Source organism: Rhipicephalus microplus, chromosome X (genome assembly GCF_043290135.1).
Source record: "Rhipicephalus microplus isolate Deutch F79 chromosome X, USDA_Rmic, whole genome shotgun sequence".
Taxonomy (NCBI): domain Eukaryota; kingdom Metazoa; phylum Arthropoda; class Arachnida; order Ixodida; family Ixodidae; genus Rhipicephalus; species Rhipicephalus microplus.
This window is the reverse complement of record NC_134710.1, coordinates 110,235,565-110,255,157: the sequence shown is the minus strand read 5'-3', so window position 1 is coordinate 110,255,157 and position 19,593 is coordinate 110,235,565. Positions and strand designations below refer to the sequence as shown.

The window sequence follows — 19,593 nt, the reverse complement described above, 5'->3', positions numbered from 1 at the left end:
ACGCCGATCACTTGGCTGGTGCCTTGTGCTGCCCAAATTTGTAGCACATGCAGTTCTATATAAATAATGCCCCCCTTTTGTCCATTAGATTTAAATTAACAACAGTTCAAACATTATGAAGGCTCTACAAATTGCTGGAAAGACGACACGAATATATATTATTGCAATAGCTATTATATAGACACTCTCCGCTGGATTTCGCCGCCGTCGTCAGCGAGCGCCGTCATTCACCGTGTATGTATACGTATCTACTCAGGGTGTTTCAAGAAATGTGTCCTATATTGTTTAAAAATAAGCAAAGGGCGCTATTTACTCGCTATCTCCACAGTTGCTTTTTCTGTATGAGCAGACATCTTAAGAAGGTTGAAGACATCATTTTGAACAGTAATTGGGAAAGGTAAATAGTTAACTTTTTATATAGTGGAGCTTCGCAGTGAAGTCAAATGGGAAAATTGAAGTTCTTGGTGCGAAAAACCCATTGCCGCTTTGAGATCACAGAAAATCGGCTTGTAGTAATAACTATGATTTAATGAAATTCTCCTGAATTCTGCGGCGAAACCGAAACCAACGCACCGACGAGGGCAACAAGCAGACGACTACAATGACGTCACCGTTCAGAACAGCAGTTACAGAGTTGCAGTTGTTCCCCGTTCGATAACGTATGGGTGTCATGTGTGATGTAATTGCGAGCGCAGCCTACACACCCACACAACAAAGTCGGTTGATGGTTGATATAACAAAGCTCCCTCATTTCAGCTGCGCTCTTTCGCGTTTCTGTTTCGGTTTCGCCGCAGGCTTGGGGAGAATTTCATCAATTCGGAGTTTTTATTAGAAGCCTCTTTTCCGAAATCTCAAAGCGGCAATCGGTTTTTTGCGTGAAGGACTTCAATTCTTTTATTTGACTTAACTGGCTAACTCCACAAATTAAGAAGTTATATTTTTAACTTTTTTACTTACCGTTTCAAATAACAAATTCAACCCACTTAAGATGCCTGCCACTATATAAAAAGTAACTGTGGAAACAGCAAGCACATGGTGCATTTTCCTAGTTTTTTAAGAATATTGGACACATTTCTTGAAACACCCTGTATTACGGAAACGCAAGAAAGAAAAATAATCCAGAAAAAAGTGGGTGAATCCCACGTACAGTGGCAATCGATGATATGCGAAGCACAATTTAGAAAGGTTGATATGTAACTTCAAAATTAGCTCAACGTTACGAGGCGAACGTAAATTATACCGTACATGACTACCATGTCGTGATTATCATGTTTGGACGTGTTTGGACCTTCGTCGTCTATTAACTTCGCGTGATACCAGATTTGGTATATGGGGAGCTAGCGAAACGGCCGCGAGCACAAATGAGCGTAGCATGTAGTCATGATTTACATGACACGCACGTCATCATAATCGTGTTTGGACGTGTCATTTACCTTCGTCGTTCGTTCGCGTCACGTAATACGAAATTTGGAATATGTGAAGCTTTACTACTTGAGTCAACCGCTAATAAATCTTTTGTATGTCATCCTAGTATAAAATATATTTGATCATCGGAACGTTATGCGAAACTACAATAAACGCTTGAGCCTAGCACTCACAAACTACTAATAATAATAAAGGCAGACTGTATGATCCGCGCGACTCTTCACCGATCCTTCTGAGTGGTTAGGTGCCAATTATCCAAGGAGCATCAAAATGATCATCATTTCAACTCTCCATAGCAATGCCAGAGATGGTGATGACCTATGAATTTCCACTGCTCATTGGTGGCAGTGAAGCGTGCAAGACATGTCCTCTGATCGTCTTCAGCAAGGATCTACTGACAATTTTGGTGACCACCATCGCAGTCTATTATGTTACCACCACCCACGTCGACGCCAGCCAAATAGAACTGGCCTCGTGTGACACAGCTGGCCAGGTAGACTAGGTTTGGTTCTAGCTATCGTCAAACAAGACGGTGATCTTGGCGTGCTTTCGCATCGATTCTCCCGATTCCCCGGTGAAGAATGCCGAGTTTCTCCGCTTCATCCCTGGCGTGGCCAACTTTCCTGCGGTGAACACAACTCTTTGCAACCACTTGGTCACGCTTGAAGATTCGACCATGACGAAGCCCGAGAACGCAGTGCCTGAGAATGGATGCCCCATGGTGGAGAAGACCAACGCCTGCGGCTCATGTGAGGTATACTGTGCCAAGACCAAGTACGATTTGAGCGAGATGCTCAACAGCGAAGAAGTGACCACCTAACACAGGCCTGCACGTCATAAAATATGCTAATATGAATAGTGCGTTGTTATCTAGATGACGAATGTTATAATGTGCATGCTCTAATTAAGAACAAACCTTTTTTCCTTCCCGGTGAGAGGCCAGATAAAGCGGGGAAGGTTTTCTTGCTCTGGTGTCTTAGTTACATTAGCCGATTCTCGCTTCTTTACCCTGCGCCTCGAGCCCCGCCGCGGTGGTCTAGTTGCTAAGGTACTCGGCTGCAGACCCGCAGGTCGCGGGTTCGAATCCCGGTTGCGGCGGCTGCATTTCCGATGGAGGCGGAAATGGTGTAGGCCCGTGTGCTCAGATTTGGGTGCACGTTAGAGAACCCCAGGTGGTAGAAATTTCCGGAGCCTTCCACTATGGCGTCTCTCATGATCATATGGGGGTTTTGGGGCGTTAAACTCCACATATCAATCAATCAATACCCTGTGCCTCGAAAAAAATTGTGGTGGATCATTCGCTACCTTGATAGCTGCCGAGGAGCATTGTAACGTGAAAGAACAAAAAAACATTAGCTGTGGCTTAACTGAGGTGTGCCTGGGAGTGCATAGCGAGAGTTACGATGCGGCCACCGGCCACAGTGAAACGGTGAGAATAGAAGCTCGCGTTACAACATTACCCGCTGCAGTAGTGCAGTGGTTCTGTGGTTGGGTCCGACTTCGATATTTTTACGGCACTTCTGTGGGTGTTATTGCAAAAGACGTGATGTTGTTTATTGGTGTACTTTGGACAGAGGCGTTTACATTTAATCCGTGGACACCTTCAACGCGCCTGAGTACGGAATCGGGATTTTCGCGCGTTAGCACCTGCTTTTAAAAATTCCTTGGCCAACTACTTATCACTCAAAACAAAGAAAACGCAATATTGTAGAGGTTCTGGTGTAATTTAGTTTTGCTTAATATGCCGGTGATATACATATTGGCGTGTGCGCTCCTATATAGAGCTTTTATATGTCCCTACTCCGTTGAACTAAACTATGAGTATGGCCACTGCAGAGTTGCAATGTTTCTATAATGGTAAATTTTCAAACGTACGACCTTGGCTACTTTGTATAGATTCCAAAGGAATAATAATAATAATAATAATAATTTTGTTTAACAGATGCAAAAACAAAAAGAATAAGCGGGATCAAGTTGGCAACTGTCCCAAATAAACTGTGGAAACACACTAATGCACCTCATTTCTTATGCCACAGGTTGTGAGATCGAATCCCGGCTGCAGCGGCTGCATTTTCGATGGAGGTTAAAATGCTGTAGGCCCGTGTGCTCATATTTGGGTGCACGTTAAAGAACCTCAGGTGTTTGAAATTTCCAGAACCCTCCAATACGGCGTCTCTCATAATCATATGGTGGTTTTGGGACGTTATTGATTGATTTGTGGGGTTTAACGTCCCAAAACCACCATATGATTATGAGAGACGCCGTAGTGGAGGGCTCCGGAAATTTTGACCACCTGGGGTTCTTTAACGTGCACCCAAATCTGAGCACACGGGCCTCGACATTTCCGCCTCCATCGGAAATGCAGCCACCGCCGCCGGGATTTGAACCCGCGACCTGCGGGTCAGCAGCCGAGTACCTTAGCCACTAGACCACCGCGGCGGGGCGGTTTTGGGCCGTTAAACCACACATATCGTCACCCTCACCATCATTTCTTATATCGATGCGTCAGAGCAGCATATTCTTTTAGAATGTCCGCAATACGATCACCAACGCGCTGAACTGAGGGATCGCTTGAACCTACTCGACAAACGACCATTTACGATTACAAAACTACTTGGACCACGGCCGCATTCTGATAATCAAAGGCACGCAGTGAGCGCCCTCCGTGATTTTTTAATGTACACCAATCTAATGAGCTGTCTTTAGTTCATATTATGCCTCGCCGCTACTTGTATGGACTCTATTCACAATGTTATCCAAATATATGAACCGAACTATGACCGTACGTACTGTGCTCATTCATGAACTATTATTAGCCCCATAATGTATATATAGTATGAACATAGTGCCTCTGATTCTTTTCTGTTCTTTTTTTAGTGTTTCTGGCTTGTGTCTTATCTTTTACATTACTCTCATGATGTTGGAATAGCCCGCTTTAACCGAGCCTGTGTCCCATATTTGGCCAAATATAAATATTAAAAAATAAACATTGGTAAAACTACGTGGCGAGCAAAGATGACAGCGCCTGTGTTTCGTCGTTCTCTTTGCTGGTGTGCATGCGATTGGGTTGTCTTTCCTTGAGATGCTAATTATAAATAATGTTAGCTGGTCAAAATGTATATGTAGTTTTCACTGCACTGTTTTCATAAGCCGATAATTTAAATTGGGGCGTGAAAACCATTCTTCATTGGAACCAATTTACAGTTGCCAATTTCGTGCGGAAGAAAGATGTAAAATAGTGCACGAAGAAGTAGAAGAAGGGCAACGCCCGTGGAAGACGTGTCACGTAAGCAAGGTCAGGTCACTGGAGGCCCGTCTATCTACTGCCGTCGTGAAACACGTCACCGACATTGAGGACGAGTCGACACACGTTGCACTGGTGTTCTGGGATACGCCGAGGCAGGAAGCCCATCAATGGTGTCGGCTGTGATCACACCGGGGCACCTACGTCGTCCTGACCTTCTTCGGTTCCCACTGCCTGAGTGCCTCAGGACCATCCCCGAGTCGAAGAGGCCAGCCCTGCTCCGATCCCGCTCCAAAGTGAACTTCTTAGGGGGAAGACGAAAGCATATGAGCAACGGACCGCGCATGCCTAAGGGACAAAAGCTAACCGGTAAAGGCTGCAAGCTGCACCCAGACGCCGATGCCATCCAAGGGCAGTTCGTCATCGTTTCGCTCTACTCTGCGCAGGATGTGCTGCAGCAGTGCCGAATCTCTCACAACGCGTCTGTCGTATTCGGTGCAGACGAATCGCTTGCACCCGATGCGCTTGTAGCCGGCATCGTTCGCACGTGCTTCAGCATCGACTCCTCCGACTCCCTGTTGAAATTCACAGAGTCGTAGAAGTTGCAGCGGTGCAGGATTTCTCCGACTGGTTGTGTCTTGTGTCGTACCGAAGCTCAGATGTGATCTTGAAGTGTTTGAACATCGACTCGCCCGACGTCATGAAGAACAAGCTGGAATCGGGGAGGCCGGAGATGCACCACTTTTGCCCAAGTGTGCGCATCATTCTTACGGAAAAGAACCTTGGCAAGGACCTGTTCACGAAGTTGCATCCATGCATAACGCTGCTGGAGGACGCGGCGCCTGAGGAAGGGCGTCGTAAAGCGAAGTATGGAACCCCAAAGTGAAAGATAGACCGAAAATAATGTGCGCGATGTGCTTGACGCGATGAAAACAGCTTTCTTGTTAGTCAAGAGGAGGAAGATGTAGACATGCGTTATGAGATATTGATTAAACATTACCATGTCTAAATATTCTTATACAATGCCTTTTCCCTACAATGAAACCAATAGGGGAGCTGGATCAGGTTGTTTCGCTGCAGTGTCTTAATTAGGCACTGATGTAATGACGTATAAGAAGCAATCATATTAGTCTTCATTATTGTCGATTTACGCTGTTTCAAAGCCAGCGTGACATAGTGCAAGCTTTGTCTTTTAAAAACGACAGTCTTTCTTGGGGACCTTCGACAAAAAAATTTTGGTCTGTCTGTCTGTCTGTCTGTCTGTCTGTCTGTCTGTCTGTCTGTCTGTCTGTCTGTCTGTCTGTCTGTCTGACACTTGTTTGTTTGTCCGCCCTAACGGTACCTCAAACGACACCAAACGGCAAAGCCCATTCGCAGCGCCAACCAATATGCTCAAGGTTTAGCGTTCATAGTTGTGCGATTGTCAATTAAAAAGCAATTATTGCGCATATCTGAGGCGCCATAACAATACTTCGAAGTTTTGTATGTCTGCCTTTATACTAGAAGAGGCACACACAAGTAACTCTAGGGAATGTATAGCGTTTATCGCGCTGCGCTGACAGTGCAACGCGATGCTCAATAAGATGTTTCCAACGCTTTTCTACGAAGTCACGGTGGTGGCACCTGCCCGTTGCTTTGCGTTCTACACCTTATCACCTCCGAGACTGGCGCGCATCTTTCTCCACGGGCTGCATGCCTTCGTTTTCGAAGATAACTGCCAGATGGCACTTGTGTCTAACGTTCCTCGATGCGCTCGTTCGCCTCCGCTACACGCTCGAGGCACTCTAACGCAGCGCCTCCAGAATGCTATTCACTGATTTTCTTGCGCAGAACATCCAATATACGTTTTCTTCACTCTCTCCAGACGCAAGACTATCGTCTTTCGACTACATTTGCGGTGTAACATGGAGATTTCGAACCAATTTTTTTGTGTGTGTAAACTCGCGTTGTTTTTCACAGCCAGATTTATTATTGCATGGCCGACGAATTTTCGCTCGATATAAAGCAAACGGAGTGCCTTGAAGGTTTCTGTCTACGTTTTTTTTTTTTTCAGCCTAAAAGGCCAGCATTTTGAGTATGCAAATAGAAGTTTCGTCTGTCTTTTTCTTCGTGTGGGAGAAGCCACAAATTTTGCGCCGTATGTCGCTATAGTAGACTTCACAACTTTTGCTACATAATGCCCCACTATTGTCACGTAGTGATAAATAATGTTACTTTTTTTCTGCCCTCGTTCTACTTATATATATTTAAATTGTAACAAAAATTTCCTAATATAAGTATTCCATGGTTTATCTAATTTTGTTTCCTTCGTGTTGTTGCTCAGAGAGCATCTTCATGTTCCTTCTAATTCACCGTGATTTCTCACACACAAACACAAATAATTTCCTACAGCTTAATACAGACCCCGCATAAGTGCTTTTTAGTTTATGCGTTTATGCGTTTTTAGTTTATGTTTAGTTTATGCGTTCAGTGCAGCTTGGACTGCCATTTATTTTTTAGAGGGAAATTCTCAGAAGAAGAAGAAGAAGAAGAAGAAGAAGAAGAAGAAGAAGAAGAAGAAGAAGAAGAAGAAGAAGAAGAAGAAGAAGAAGAAGAAGAAGAAGAAGAAGAAGAAGAAGAAGAAGAAGAAGAAGAAGAAGAAAAAGAAGAAGAAGAATGCTATTTAACAGCTGGGAGATCCTGTAGCCATGACATATACATGGCTTTATTTCGGACACAAATAGCCGACGAAGGTGGAGATTTCGAGAACATCACACATTAGCATATACGAAACGTATTATCGATTCTGTAAAGTAACCACAATTGCTCATATTATTATGTAACGAGTGCCTCGCCAGTGCACCGTTGTTTTAAGGCATACATTTCTTATGATACAATGGTGAAGCTTCAGTGCACTTACGTGACCGTGTATTTCGTATAAAGTTGTGGACGTGAAATTTCTCGTGATTTACCTATAGCCAGCTCTAACCCGCGGATAGGTCAGTTTTGTTTCTGGGTACCGAAGAAGTAAGTTGGCGAAAAACACCTTCCTCGAAACCTCCCGGACGTTTTTATTGGAACTTTAAACGGGCCACCATCTTGGTGCAGTGCCGACTAATGCTGCAATGAAATTGATGTTAGTGTTCTTTCAAAGTACGACGCTAGTTGATGTGCTGTATTCACAGCTCGCTGTAGGGAGATGCGAAGTAGAAAACAAAGTTACGTAGGGATAAACTGATTTCTTTTGGGGCTTTGTATCTTTACCACTGTGACGGGAAGGTGGCGGATGCCCTGCAGGAATTCGTCAGAAGATTCAGAGAGATTCATGTGTTGAAAACAGTCGTTGCTCCTCTTTCGTACCTTTCCGAATTTCTTTTTAATTCAAGTTTGCCCCTTCATCGGATATGTTCTATCAAATTTAATTTGTATTCCAATAATAAAATGTTCCCGCTGAATCTTTTTCGTTATTTTAAATACACCAATCTTGAACTTTTTGTTATAGAATTCTACTACACAAACTATACGGTTCTTGGCCAATACCTCAGCCTGGGTGTTTTCTCTACTCTATACTCAACGGTATGGCCAAATTCACATGGGGTATGGTTCATTTATTGCGGCATTAATCCCAAATGATTGGATAATCGGTGCTTTATGGTGTGATGGCGCTACTTATTGGGGCGCCTGTTTTTGAATCGGGCGTATGTTGCTAATTGTAGGGTCTAATATTATCATTTCAAAACTTCTTCGTCTTCCTGTCGTTGTCCTATCAAAGAAACTATGTATCTACTCAGATCAGCTTTCTGTTTTTTATGCAGTCCTAGTTTGTATAAAACAGCGCGCAAATTCCTAACGACGTTTTGATATCAAAAAGGTTTATAAATATATTAACCTAATTTGTTGAGTGTTAGCCCGGTGCTCCTGGTTTGCGTTGCAAATAAAGCTTAAGTGGAGTAACTGAAGAGCAAAGCCGCTTGGAGATGGGCCTCACGGCGACTAAATCGTGATTTTCACACTTTACAACATCCAAATCCGAACGTATTCTGCCGGCAAAACAATTTTATTGCTGAGATAAGGTTCAGTCTATTTTGTAGCTGATTCCCCATGCTGTGTTGCGCCAGAAGTTGAAAGGACCAACCAACCAAGCAACCAACTTATTTTGGACCTCTGCAGCAATGCCAGAGATCGCAGTGACCACGAAATTCGCCCTGTTCAATAGAGGTGGTGAAGTGTACGAGACATGTCCTCTGATCGTCTTCAGCGAGGATCTACCTTCTGCGACCGCCATCGCAATTCGCTGCATTACCGCCATCCATGTCGACGGCAGCCAGGTAGACCTGGCCTTGTGGGATACAGCGGGCGAAGGAGACTACGTTCAGTTCCAGCTATCATGAAACCAAAACGTGATATTTACCTGCTTCAGCATCTACTCCCCCAACTGCCCGGTGAAGAACGCCGAGTTCGCGAAGACGGGGGCTCGCCACATGATTGATCCCAGGCGCTGCCAATTTTTTTGTAGGTGAAGAAAACACTTTGCAACCTCTTCTTCATGCTTGAAGATCCGGCCATGAAGAAGCCTGCAAATTCGGCGCCTGACCAGATGCGAATCATGGCGAAGAAGACCAACGCCCACGGCTCATCTGAAGTTCTGCGCCAAAACCAAATGCGATGTGTGCGAGATGCCGGAATGTGTAGAAATTACTACTTTACACAGGCTGAATATCATAAAAAGTAAATTTATTATCCCATGCTATGATGAAGGCTACATTGTATATTGAGATGACGAACATAGTATATACATGTTATAATAAAAGACGAACCACTTTCCGTCCCCGGTGAGAAGACATTGAGGGTTGGAAGAGCTTTTCTTGCGCTGATGTCTTGATAACGTTTAGTTCGTTCTGCCATCTTTACCTGGCCCCTCGAGAAAAATTGAGGTGGATCATTCGCTACATCAATAGCTGCCTAGGAGCATTGTGATTTCAAAGAACAAAAAAATAGCTGTGGCTAAATTCAGTTATGCCTGGAATCGCGTAGCGAAATTTTGGCCAGCTACATGTCAATCGCAGCAAAAAAAAGCGCAATAATTTAGTGGTACTGGTGCAGGCTGATTTGTCCTAATGTCCCCGCGATATACACAGATGTGTGTGTGTGTTGTTGTATAAAGCTTTTATATGCCTCTCTTTCCCTTGGACTACACTTCTTCTTCTTCATATATTACTAATATTATTATTATCATTATTATTATTATTATTATTATTATTATTATTATTATTATTATTATTATTATTATTATTATTATTATTATTATTATTATTATTATTAATTCTGTATTTGCATACACATATGCACAAAATACAGGAAAGGAGAGAGCAAATTGGCAGCTTTCATGAACAAACTGCGGAAAAATTGCGTAGTGAGCGAAGAAGATGACAAAATAACGCCCGTGTCTCGTCGTTTTCATTGCTCGTGTGCATGCTATTAGGTTGACTTTCGTTAAGATGCTAAAATGTTAAAAAATGCTAAAATAAATAGTGTTACCTGATCAAAATGAATGTGTACATTTCACTACGCTGTTTTATTTAGCCGGTAGTTTAGACTGGGGCGTCAAAACCATTTTTCTGTGGAACCAATTTACAGTTGCCAATTTCTTGTGGAAGCAAGACATAAAAAGGTGCACGAAGAAGTAGAAGAAGGGCAACGCCCGTAGAAGACGTGTCACGTAAGCAAGGTCAGGTCACTAGAGGCCCGTCTACCTACAGCCGTCGTGAAACACGTCACCGACATTGAGGACGAGTCGACACACGTTGCACTGGTGTTCTGGGATACGCCGAGGCAGGAAGCCCATCAATGGTGTCGGCCGTGATCACACCGGGGCACCTACGTCGTCCTGACCTTCTTCGGTTCCCACTGCCTGAGTGCCTCAGGACCATCCCCGAGTCGAAGAGGCCAGCCCTGCTCCGATCCCGCTCCAAAGTGAACTTCTTAGGGGGAAGACGAAAGCATGTGAGCAACGGCCCGCGCATGCCCAAGGGACAAAAGCTAACCGGTAAAGGCTGCAAGCTGCAACCAGACGCCGATGCCATCCAAGGGCAGTTCGCCATCGACTCGCTCTACTCTTCGCAGGATGTGGTGCAGCAGTGCCGTATCTCTCACAACGCTTCTGTCGTATTCGGTGCAGACGAATCGCTTGCACTCAATGCGCTTGCAGCCGGCGTCGTCCGCACGTGCTTCAGCATCGACTCCTCCGACTCCCTATTGGAATTCACCGAGTCGGAGAAGTTGCAGCGGCGCAGGATCCCTCCGACCGGTGGTATTTTGTATCATGCCCAAGCAGAGATGTGATCGTCAAGTGTTTCAGCATGGACTCACCGGACGTCGCGAATAACAAGCTGGAGTAGGGGTGACCGGGCATGCACCACTTTTGCTCGATCGTACCCATTATCTTTACGGAAAATAACCTTCGCGACGATCTGTTCACGAAGTTGCATCCAGGCGTAACGCTGCTGGAGGACGCGGCGCCCGAGGAAGGGCGTCCTGAATCGAAGGATTGCGCCCCTATGTGAAACATAGATCGAGGACAGTGTGCGCCAGGTGCTTGAAGTGGTGAAAAGGGCCGCCTTGTAAGTCAAGAAGAGGACGATGACGATAATTGTTATGAGTTACATAATAAACCTTACCCTGTTGAATTATTCATACACACCGCCCTGTCCCTACAATGAAACCAATACGGGAGCTGGAGGAGGTTGTGTCGCAGCAGTGCCTTAAGTACAGGCACTGATATGTCTCCGTTCACTACTCTGTGCCTCGATCGAACTTATATCATTTTCGAGGAATTGCACTATCCCGCGTGCACTGGTACGCGCAGGTGGTGCAGTGATTTCCCGAAATGGGCCATGAGCCCACCTAGGCATCGCTGCGATTTGTAGAATTTAACATTAGAAATTTTTATGTGCTACCTATATAGATGGAATACTGAAACCTTAGTGAAAAAGAGGTAATTCTCCGCTGCAGCCCTGTGTTGCCATTGTATCAACAGTTTTGGTTCGCCAACAACAGATCACTCGCTTATGTAACCCAGTGGCTTTGTTTGTGGGCTCCCATTTCACAGGCACGACATCATTGAAATGTACGAGAATTCAAAAGGTCTCGTTTAATTTCTAGTTGACGTTGAAAACCAGCTGGTTGCAATTATTCTGTACAGCCCTCCATAGCGCACCTGAACATCGGATCTCTGTTTTGGCACGCCAAGTACCAGAATTTATTTACAGCGAATCTTTTTAGGCTAGCCGTAATTTGCACGGCCAATCTGGTATGAGCCACTTGGTCGCTTATCACACACCCACACAAACTATCATCATCAAAATGTGGCACAGAAATGGGGTACGTTCCAGTACTGGTCCAGCAAAAGAGATGATAGAAATTAGCCTACCAAACGGGTATGTGTTGATTTGCGGCCTATCAGAAAAGTATCAAAGCCCTTTACGGTGAAAATCAACGGGGAAAACAATCTACATCGTCGCCTAGTGCAAGCCTAGCAACGACCAAGAAGCAAATTAGAAAGGAACCGGCATCACCTATAGCTAAGTCCTTGTTACAATATGAAGCAATCAGATTAGTCTTCAGGATCAACCATGTTTGCTGTTTCTAGGTCTGCGCGGCATACTGGATATTTCAGATGTATTTTTTATATTCTCGTCAATTTTCGCAGCCAACTTTAGTTTAGCTTGTCTGACGGCTTCTCGCTCGTAACGAAGAAAACGCAGTGACTTAAAGGTTTGTGTGTACGTTGATTTAACCTTTAAAGGCCAGAATTTCCAGTATACAAAAAGAACTTTCGTCTCTGTCTTCAGAGGGGAAGCCACAAATTTTGCTCTGTATGCCGTTAAAGTAGGTGTGACGGGTTTTGCTACATGTTGTTGCACTGAACATTGTCACAAAGTGATAAATAATAATGATTTTGTCAGACCGCGCTCTGAATAGTCAGTCGTTTGCAAATTGTATCTAATTTTAATATACGTATTCGGTGGTTTGTGTATTTTTGTCCTTATTCTGATGATGATGATACCTCAAACATGACTTATACCCACTCCAGGTAATCGGCTACCTCCATAACTTCGTTCTCTTCGTGCTGTTGTTTCCAGAGCATCATCAAGTTACTTCGAATTCAGTGTCATTTTTCACCTTAAAAAACAGTTGGTAAAACAAATCCCGGAGGACACCTAAACTGTTTTCGTAGATGAGTGATAACATTGGGATGTTTAGTGTGTGCGGTCAATGTGATGAGTAGACTTCAGTTAACTTTTTAGAGGGAATTTCTCAGAAAGAGGAGTCAAAGAAGAAAAAGAAGAAGGAAGTGGCTTAGAAAGTACCCCCTTAGTGGGTACGAGACATGGCTGTGGAATCATCATCGTCATCATCATCATCATCTTAGGAAGTGACACGTTAGGAAGCCATAATTTAGGCGACAAAACAAAACAAAACGTTTTTGCACCGCCAGGAAGACGAGAAATGATGGTGATCGGAAAGGAACTTTGCTGTATTGGGGCTGGCTGGTCCCGACGAAGCAGAAGAAGACGGCCGACGGAGACGTACGCGGCCGGCGGGGACACCGACCAGCCCGAACACGCGGGTTGGCGCGAAGCGCCGAAAGAAAGCACAACAACCGCACTCCACGGTTACCTAACACACACTCATTTATTTTACAGTCGCCTTGAAATCCTAGATGCCAGAGCGGCGCCCCCTGGCATCCTCACATGTCAATCTGAAACTGAAACTGAAAACCCAGAACACAACAAACTTGTGTGCGTTGAGGATGATGCGGGCAGCAAGACATCTACTTTTATTGTCATCGGTGAGTGTGAGCTCGCAATCGCTTCTGTGCCTATGGAATTCGGGAAGTACGTCACCGCCTTCGAGGTCCAGGTCGAGCTGGCCTTGTGGGGCTCAGCGGGGCGGGAGCACTATGACCGGTTGCGACCCCAGTCGTACCGGGACAGAGGCATGATCCTGGTGTGCTTCAGCATTGACTCTCCCGACTTCCTGAAGAACAACACGGAGTCGTGGAGGCCGGAGGCTCGCCATTTCCGCTCCAGTGTGTCCAACATCGCTGCGGGGAGCAAAAGCCTTCGCAACGGCCTGCTCAACCCACTATAGCCGGTCCTGGCGAAGTAGAAAAACGCGACGCCTGAGGAAGCGTATGGTACCCGTGCTAAGGGCATGCCTGGAGTGCTCTGCCAACACCAAGGATGGTGTTCACGAGTTGTCCAAGGCTATTATCAGAGCAGCCTTGCAGATCAAGAGTTCAAGAAATACGATATGCATTATATGTTATAAAATAAACTCCCACCAGTCCCAAGGAAGAAAATGGACGGGGGCTGGGGGAATTTCACTTCTTAGGTTTCTTCGTGGTTTCTTTGCGCGCCTGGCCACGAACTTTACGTTGCCGCTTCCGTTGGTGAAAACAACCTGGTTTATTCGTGATGAAGTTATCAGCGAAGAAGCGTTGTATATTCAGCGGACTACTTATCTCTAATATTGGGGCGACAGTGGTTGGTCTACTTGTAAGCACCTCAGGTTCTTCAGTCAGGCTCATCTTAGTATGGGTAACGAATGAGATTACCAGATCCAGTAAAACAATCAAAAGTCGTCAGAAGTCCAGTCTTACACACGTGCATTCGTGATCGTGACAGCTTCACAAAGTTTGCGCACCGCCCCCTTTTTTTTTCCTCAAAAAAAAAAACCAGCGTCACCTGTCTTACCAGCGGATATACTATAGACTGCATTGAAAATCGTTTTCCTAAGTTATTTAAATGTGCGTATATTTATTTGTGTTCTCCAATAGACTGAAAACCAATGCCTCTGGGGTAATGCTAAAAATTTTGCTTCTGGGCTTCAGAAAAATTTTACCTGAAATTTATTAAATATTCCAGGAACATTGTGTTGAAGATTGGCAGACCGTCCGTTTTACCGCACTTATGCTTTTTGCTATTGCAGTTTTACCCGTTAAGTTTCTCGGGATACTCCAAAGCCTCTACCCGTTGAGGATGCATAATCGTGTCAACATCGAAGTATTGCATATATTAGCTGGCATAGGTGCGGTTTCAAAGGAAACGGGAAATGAACATATAGACAGTTAACGTATAGCAATACCTCCCACAGCTCGACACAAAATAAATGAAGCAGATTTTTAAAGCTACTGCTACCGCTACTATTTGGGAGGGGGGGGGGGGGATCAGATACTGTGAACGAGCCCCTCAGGCTATTTACCAGCCGGAGATCATGTTGTCATGTTGCCTTGGCATATACTTAGCAATATTTCAGATGAACCTACGCTATAAAAGTGGAGATTTCAAGATGCGTTCTAAAGCCACTATTGAAGATTTAAGTTTAAGTTCGAATGATGTCGGTTGCTTCCTGACTTTCATCATGATAGTCAGAACTACGACATTCATTAGTCAAAAAATCAACTATACTGCAGTAATTGTTTATTGTAGACAAAACACTTTGTGGTGGAAGCCTGTATAGATTTACGTGTTCACATCCATACAAGTCATGCATGCTGGGCCATGTATGTTCGAGCAGAAAATGTATGTGCTGTGTGTAGATGTGCATGAAAGGGGGATGAACATATTTTAATTGCGAGAGGATTTACTTGGCTGTGATAGAAAAACGATAGAATGGCAGGCGTACTGCTCCTTGCTCTTCTCGTGAAACGCTTAGGTGTTCAATGCTTGTTTTCGTTTTCATAAGAACTAACGGAAAATAATGCCAAGGAAAGCATAGGGGATGTCATTAGAAGTAATTCTAATATAAATAAAAACAAAGAAAAGTGGACGAAAAGATGACTCACCACGGGCAGGGACCGAACCTCCGTCATTCGAAATCGAAAGTCGCAGGTTCGGTTCTTCGTCCTTTTCTTCGTTTCTTCGCATTTACAAATCCTTAAATAATCACATCGCCCCGCCGCGGTGGTCTAGTGGCTAAGGTACTCGGCTGCTGACCCGCAGGTCGCGGGTTCGAATCCCGGCTGCGGCGGCTGCATTTCCGATGGAGGCGGAAATGTCGAGGCCCGTGTGCTCAGATTTGGGTGCACGTTAAAGAACCCCAGGTGGTCAAAATTTCCGGAGCCCTCCACTACGGCGTCTCTCATAATCATATGGTGGTTTTGGGACGTTAAACACCACAAATCAATCAATTAAATAATCACATCTCCTATAGCTTCCTTGGCACAATTGTCTGTTAGTTTTCATTAATATTATGTCTAGCAAAGGAAAACGAGCCCTTAAATTTTGACGTCTTTCCTTCTTATATATATATATATATATATATATATATATATATATATATATATATATATATATATATATATATATATATATATATATATATATATATATATATATATATATAGATAGATAGATAGATATATATATACCCCGCATTCCCATCCTAAATGTCGAATGAAATTCTTGTTTTATAAAAACAGCACAGCAGCTACACCGGAACCCGACCTTGCCATAGTCCTGCGGAAACTTCAGTATTTAGTAGTGCTGTTCTCGCCTTCGGGATATATATTTACGCCACACCAAGTGACCCATCTTATTGTTAAATACAAAGCTTATATAATGTGGCCCATTGGTAGCGGCCTGTATGAAAGTAAATTATTTGATTTATTTATTTAATTTCTTCAATTACCATCACACTCTCTCACTCTCTTGGTCTCTCTGACATGATCTGGCCAATCTGTAAGTGTCTCTGGGTACCCATTGTAGAGACGCATCTGCACGAAGGGCGATGAACCAAGTGTATAGAAACCTCAAGTACTCCTACGACATTAATAGAAAGAAATGTGAAGAGCACAGTGCGTTAGTGCTCCTCTGTTCGAATTTGTTTCTATCGCACTCTTGATGATCATAAAAGAAGCTAGAGTCACTTGTGTCTTTTTATTACCAGCCACGTTAAACCTGCTTGAAAAGAAACGTGAATCGCAGAGTGCGGAGATGGCGCACTGTTTGCGTTCGTTTCTTTCCCTCGCCGTAGTATATTTACGTTAAAGTGCGACATTGTCATTCTATAAGCTGTGACCTTTGCTAGGCATAAACAATATGGTGCGTTAGATTATGCATTCGATAGGATAAAAATGAACGCAAAAAGATGTATCTCCTTAGTTATATACATATAGCATTTCGCTTCGCTGGAATGTTCGGTTCGCAGGGACATTGACATGTGCGTTGAATGTGCGTATTGTTTTTACTAATAATATCAGTTGTGGCACTTTTTCTTTAATTATTAACCTTGAAAACGTAAATCAATGCGGTGCTGCTAGGCGGAAATGAAGATGTCGTTGGGTTTTGCCGGAAAGTTTGAAATGCGTGTTTCTCGAAGCTGCTTAATAACTACAAAACATTTCTGTTAAATGAATATGTTAACACTACACCGCACATTTTCAATCCTGCCGTTGTGAGCCATGCCATGGCGCAGACGATGAGGAACTCAGTTAGCGCTGTCCTGATTAATGACTAGTCGCAGGAGCGTTAGTGATGCCGGATGTGATTTCCTACGGGATACAAAAAGAAAACAAAAACCAGTGTTCTTCAATATTGCAAGCCGCCAGCCGCTCAGGTAACGCAATTATTCCGGTATTCATACATCATCTGTATCACTTGACTCATGCTGCTTACGACCTCTCGTTGAAGTTTGTAGCGTATACCGGTCACCTTGATACCACAGCGCGCCTACATTGTAGACCTACTTGAGCGTGGAACGCAACATATAACGCCTCGTCGCATAAAACGGCGAATCAAAGGATTCTCGACGTCAGTTTAACAGAGTATCTAAGCGGTGCCGCCACGCGCCGTGGTATTTTGGCCAGTGAAGTTTCGACGCTGGTGAGCTCGAGAACGTGGATTCGATTCCCGGCCTTGGTGGCCGTATTTCGATAAGCGCGGAGCACAAAAACATATGTGTACTTTTATTTAGGTGCGCATCAAAAGAGGTAATAAAAGCTGGTGAAAGTTCGCGACTGCTCGCTCATTGAGGTGTGCCTCAGAGTTATAGTTAGTATGGTTTTCGAGCGGAATGTTCTAGAATAAAAATTTTCAGGTAAAATGGTAAATTTACAATTCTATTGTAAGTAACATGCATACTCAACTCCCTGAGAACCATCTGTTCTGTGACGATAAACGTGGTGTGCTTTCGCTTAGCTCTCAGAAACAGCCACCAGCCGACCGGATGCCTCCTAGAGTGGACACCGTCGCAGAAAAATGGTTAAAAAAAGTATTAGGAAAAAAATCATTACGTGGCGAAATCGAAGCAGCCGTTCCATTGCAGTTTATTTCATAAGATGATCTCGAAACATTTTATGAAAAGAAGAAAAAAAATAATGACAGAGGTTGTCAAACGGCGAGTGTTTTCCTTTTGTGCGGCCAGAGTGGCAACACTTAGAACTTTCGATTCGTTCTTCGGCGGAGCCTTGGTCGATGGGCTCTGAAGAGTGTGCGACACGCCTTCGGGCTATTTCTGAAACGTTTGCTCCGCGCGGGAGACAGCGTGGTGTGCACGGCGAAACATGCTTCCCGACGGCAAATTCACCCACCGGCAAATCGGGGCATCATGCAAGTTACGCGGGGTCGTTGTACTCTTGTTAGGCACAGAACAAACATTAAAAAAAAAGAAATAAAAGGTGTGCCTAATGCACTGAATTATGTTAGATAGTTCGCCAGACTAACATCGCTTCTGCAGCATATTCCCCCAGTTCCGCAACCCGCGCATTTTGACAGACTGTATGCGTTCAGGAACGACCGGACTTTGAACGTATCTTAGCGTTCGCGCTTGCACGCAGGTTCTTCGGCTTCACGCAGCTGGCGATGACACGACGTGTCTTCGAAAGCTTGCGACTCTCAGAGTCAATGGCAGAAAAGTTTGTGTTCTTGTGAAAAAGTCGACATAGCATATGCGGTGCTTTCAGCACCTACAATTCCTAATATGAAAGTAACAACAAAAACAGTTTTTTCCCGCAGCATACCAAGAAATATCTCAAACAAAAAAGAAAAAGAGCGCTACAGCTTAGGGATAACAACCGTCTTTTCTCAACTATTATTTGCCAGAAGTAAAGAGACGGCCCCTAGAAGTGTAGCATATATACTTGTCACGCATACGATTCATAGCCGCCTCAGTGAAGCGTCTAAATTCGAATTTTTTTATTGTTCGGGTTTTACGTCCCTAAAGCACGTTATGACTATTAGGGAAGCGGTAAGAAATGGCTCCGGAAATTTCGACCTCGTGGGGTTCTCTAACGTGCTCCAATATCGAAGTACGCGGGCCTCGAGCATTTTCGTCTCCATCGAAAGTGCGACCACCGCGGTCGGGATTTGATCCCTCGAGCTTCGGGTCAGGATTCGAGCACCATAAGCACTAGACCACCACAGAGGATCGCCTCAGCGACTTGACGACACAGCTCGCAATGCGTGGCCCTTCCGTGCCGGTGGCAGTTTCACGCTTACAGGTCACGCTTACAGGCAGGGACGTGTCGTCAGATTTAGCTGGAGGCTAATACAGCATGCAGGAACTTAGCCACGGGTGTCACACTGGGCCCGTGCCCCCCCCCCCCTCCCTCCCCACGAAAAATTTTCTTTTTGTGCCTCTGACGCCACCCGATACGGATATCGGAATGAACTATAGATGTATTGCCTCGCCATTGCGGTGGCATGCGCCTTTACGACGTTAATGGAGTAAGGTTGCCTTCGTCCTTGCTTCTTCTTACAATAAACTATCCATTAAACGATAACGAATTCGTCCTCGGGATGTTTCTCGACATAAAAAAAAAGCTTTTGATTCAATGAACCACAATATATTGCTTAACGAAATTGAACGCTATGGATTTAGAAGAATATTTTCAAAGTTATTTCGTAGTTATTTGTCTGAACGGACTCTGTATGCACTCATAC

The 19,593-nt window shown here is 44.4% G+C and overlaps 2 protein-coding genes across 8 annotated transcripts in view; both read left to right on the top strand.

The window, feature by feature from the left end:
• The window catches only part of LOC119176250 (LIM domain-binding protein 2 Chi), a 366,067-nt gene that overhangs the window by 126,989 nt on the left and 219,485 nt on the right, over positions 1-19,593 (top strand). The gene's annotated exons all lie outside the window — the stretch shown is intronic.
• Positions 1,724-2,245, top strand: LOC142775076 (rho-related GTP-binding protein RhoB-like). The gene is made up of 2 exons (XM_075876398.1): positions 1,724-1,918; positions 2,006-2,245. The coding sequence occupies exons 1-2, from the start codon at positions 1,724-1,726 to the stop codon at positions 2,243-2,245; spliced, it is 435 nt and encodes a 144-aa protein (XP_075732513.1).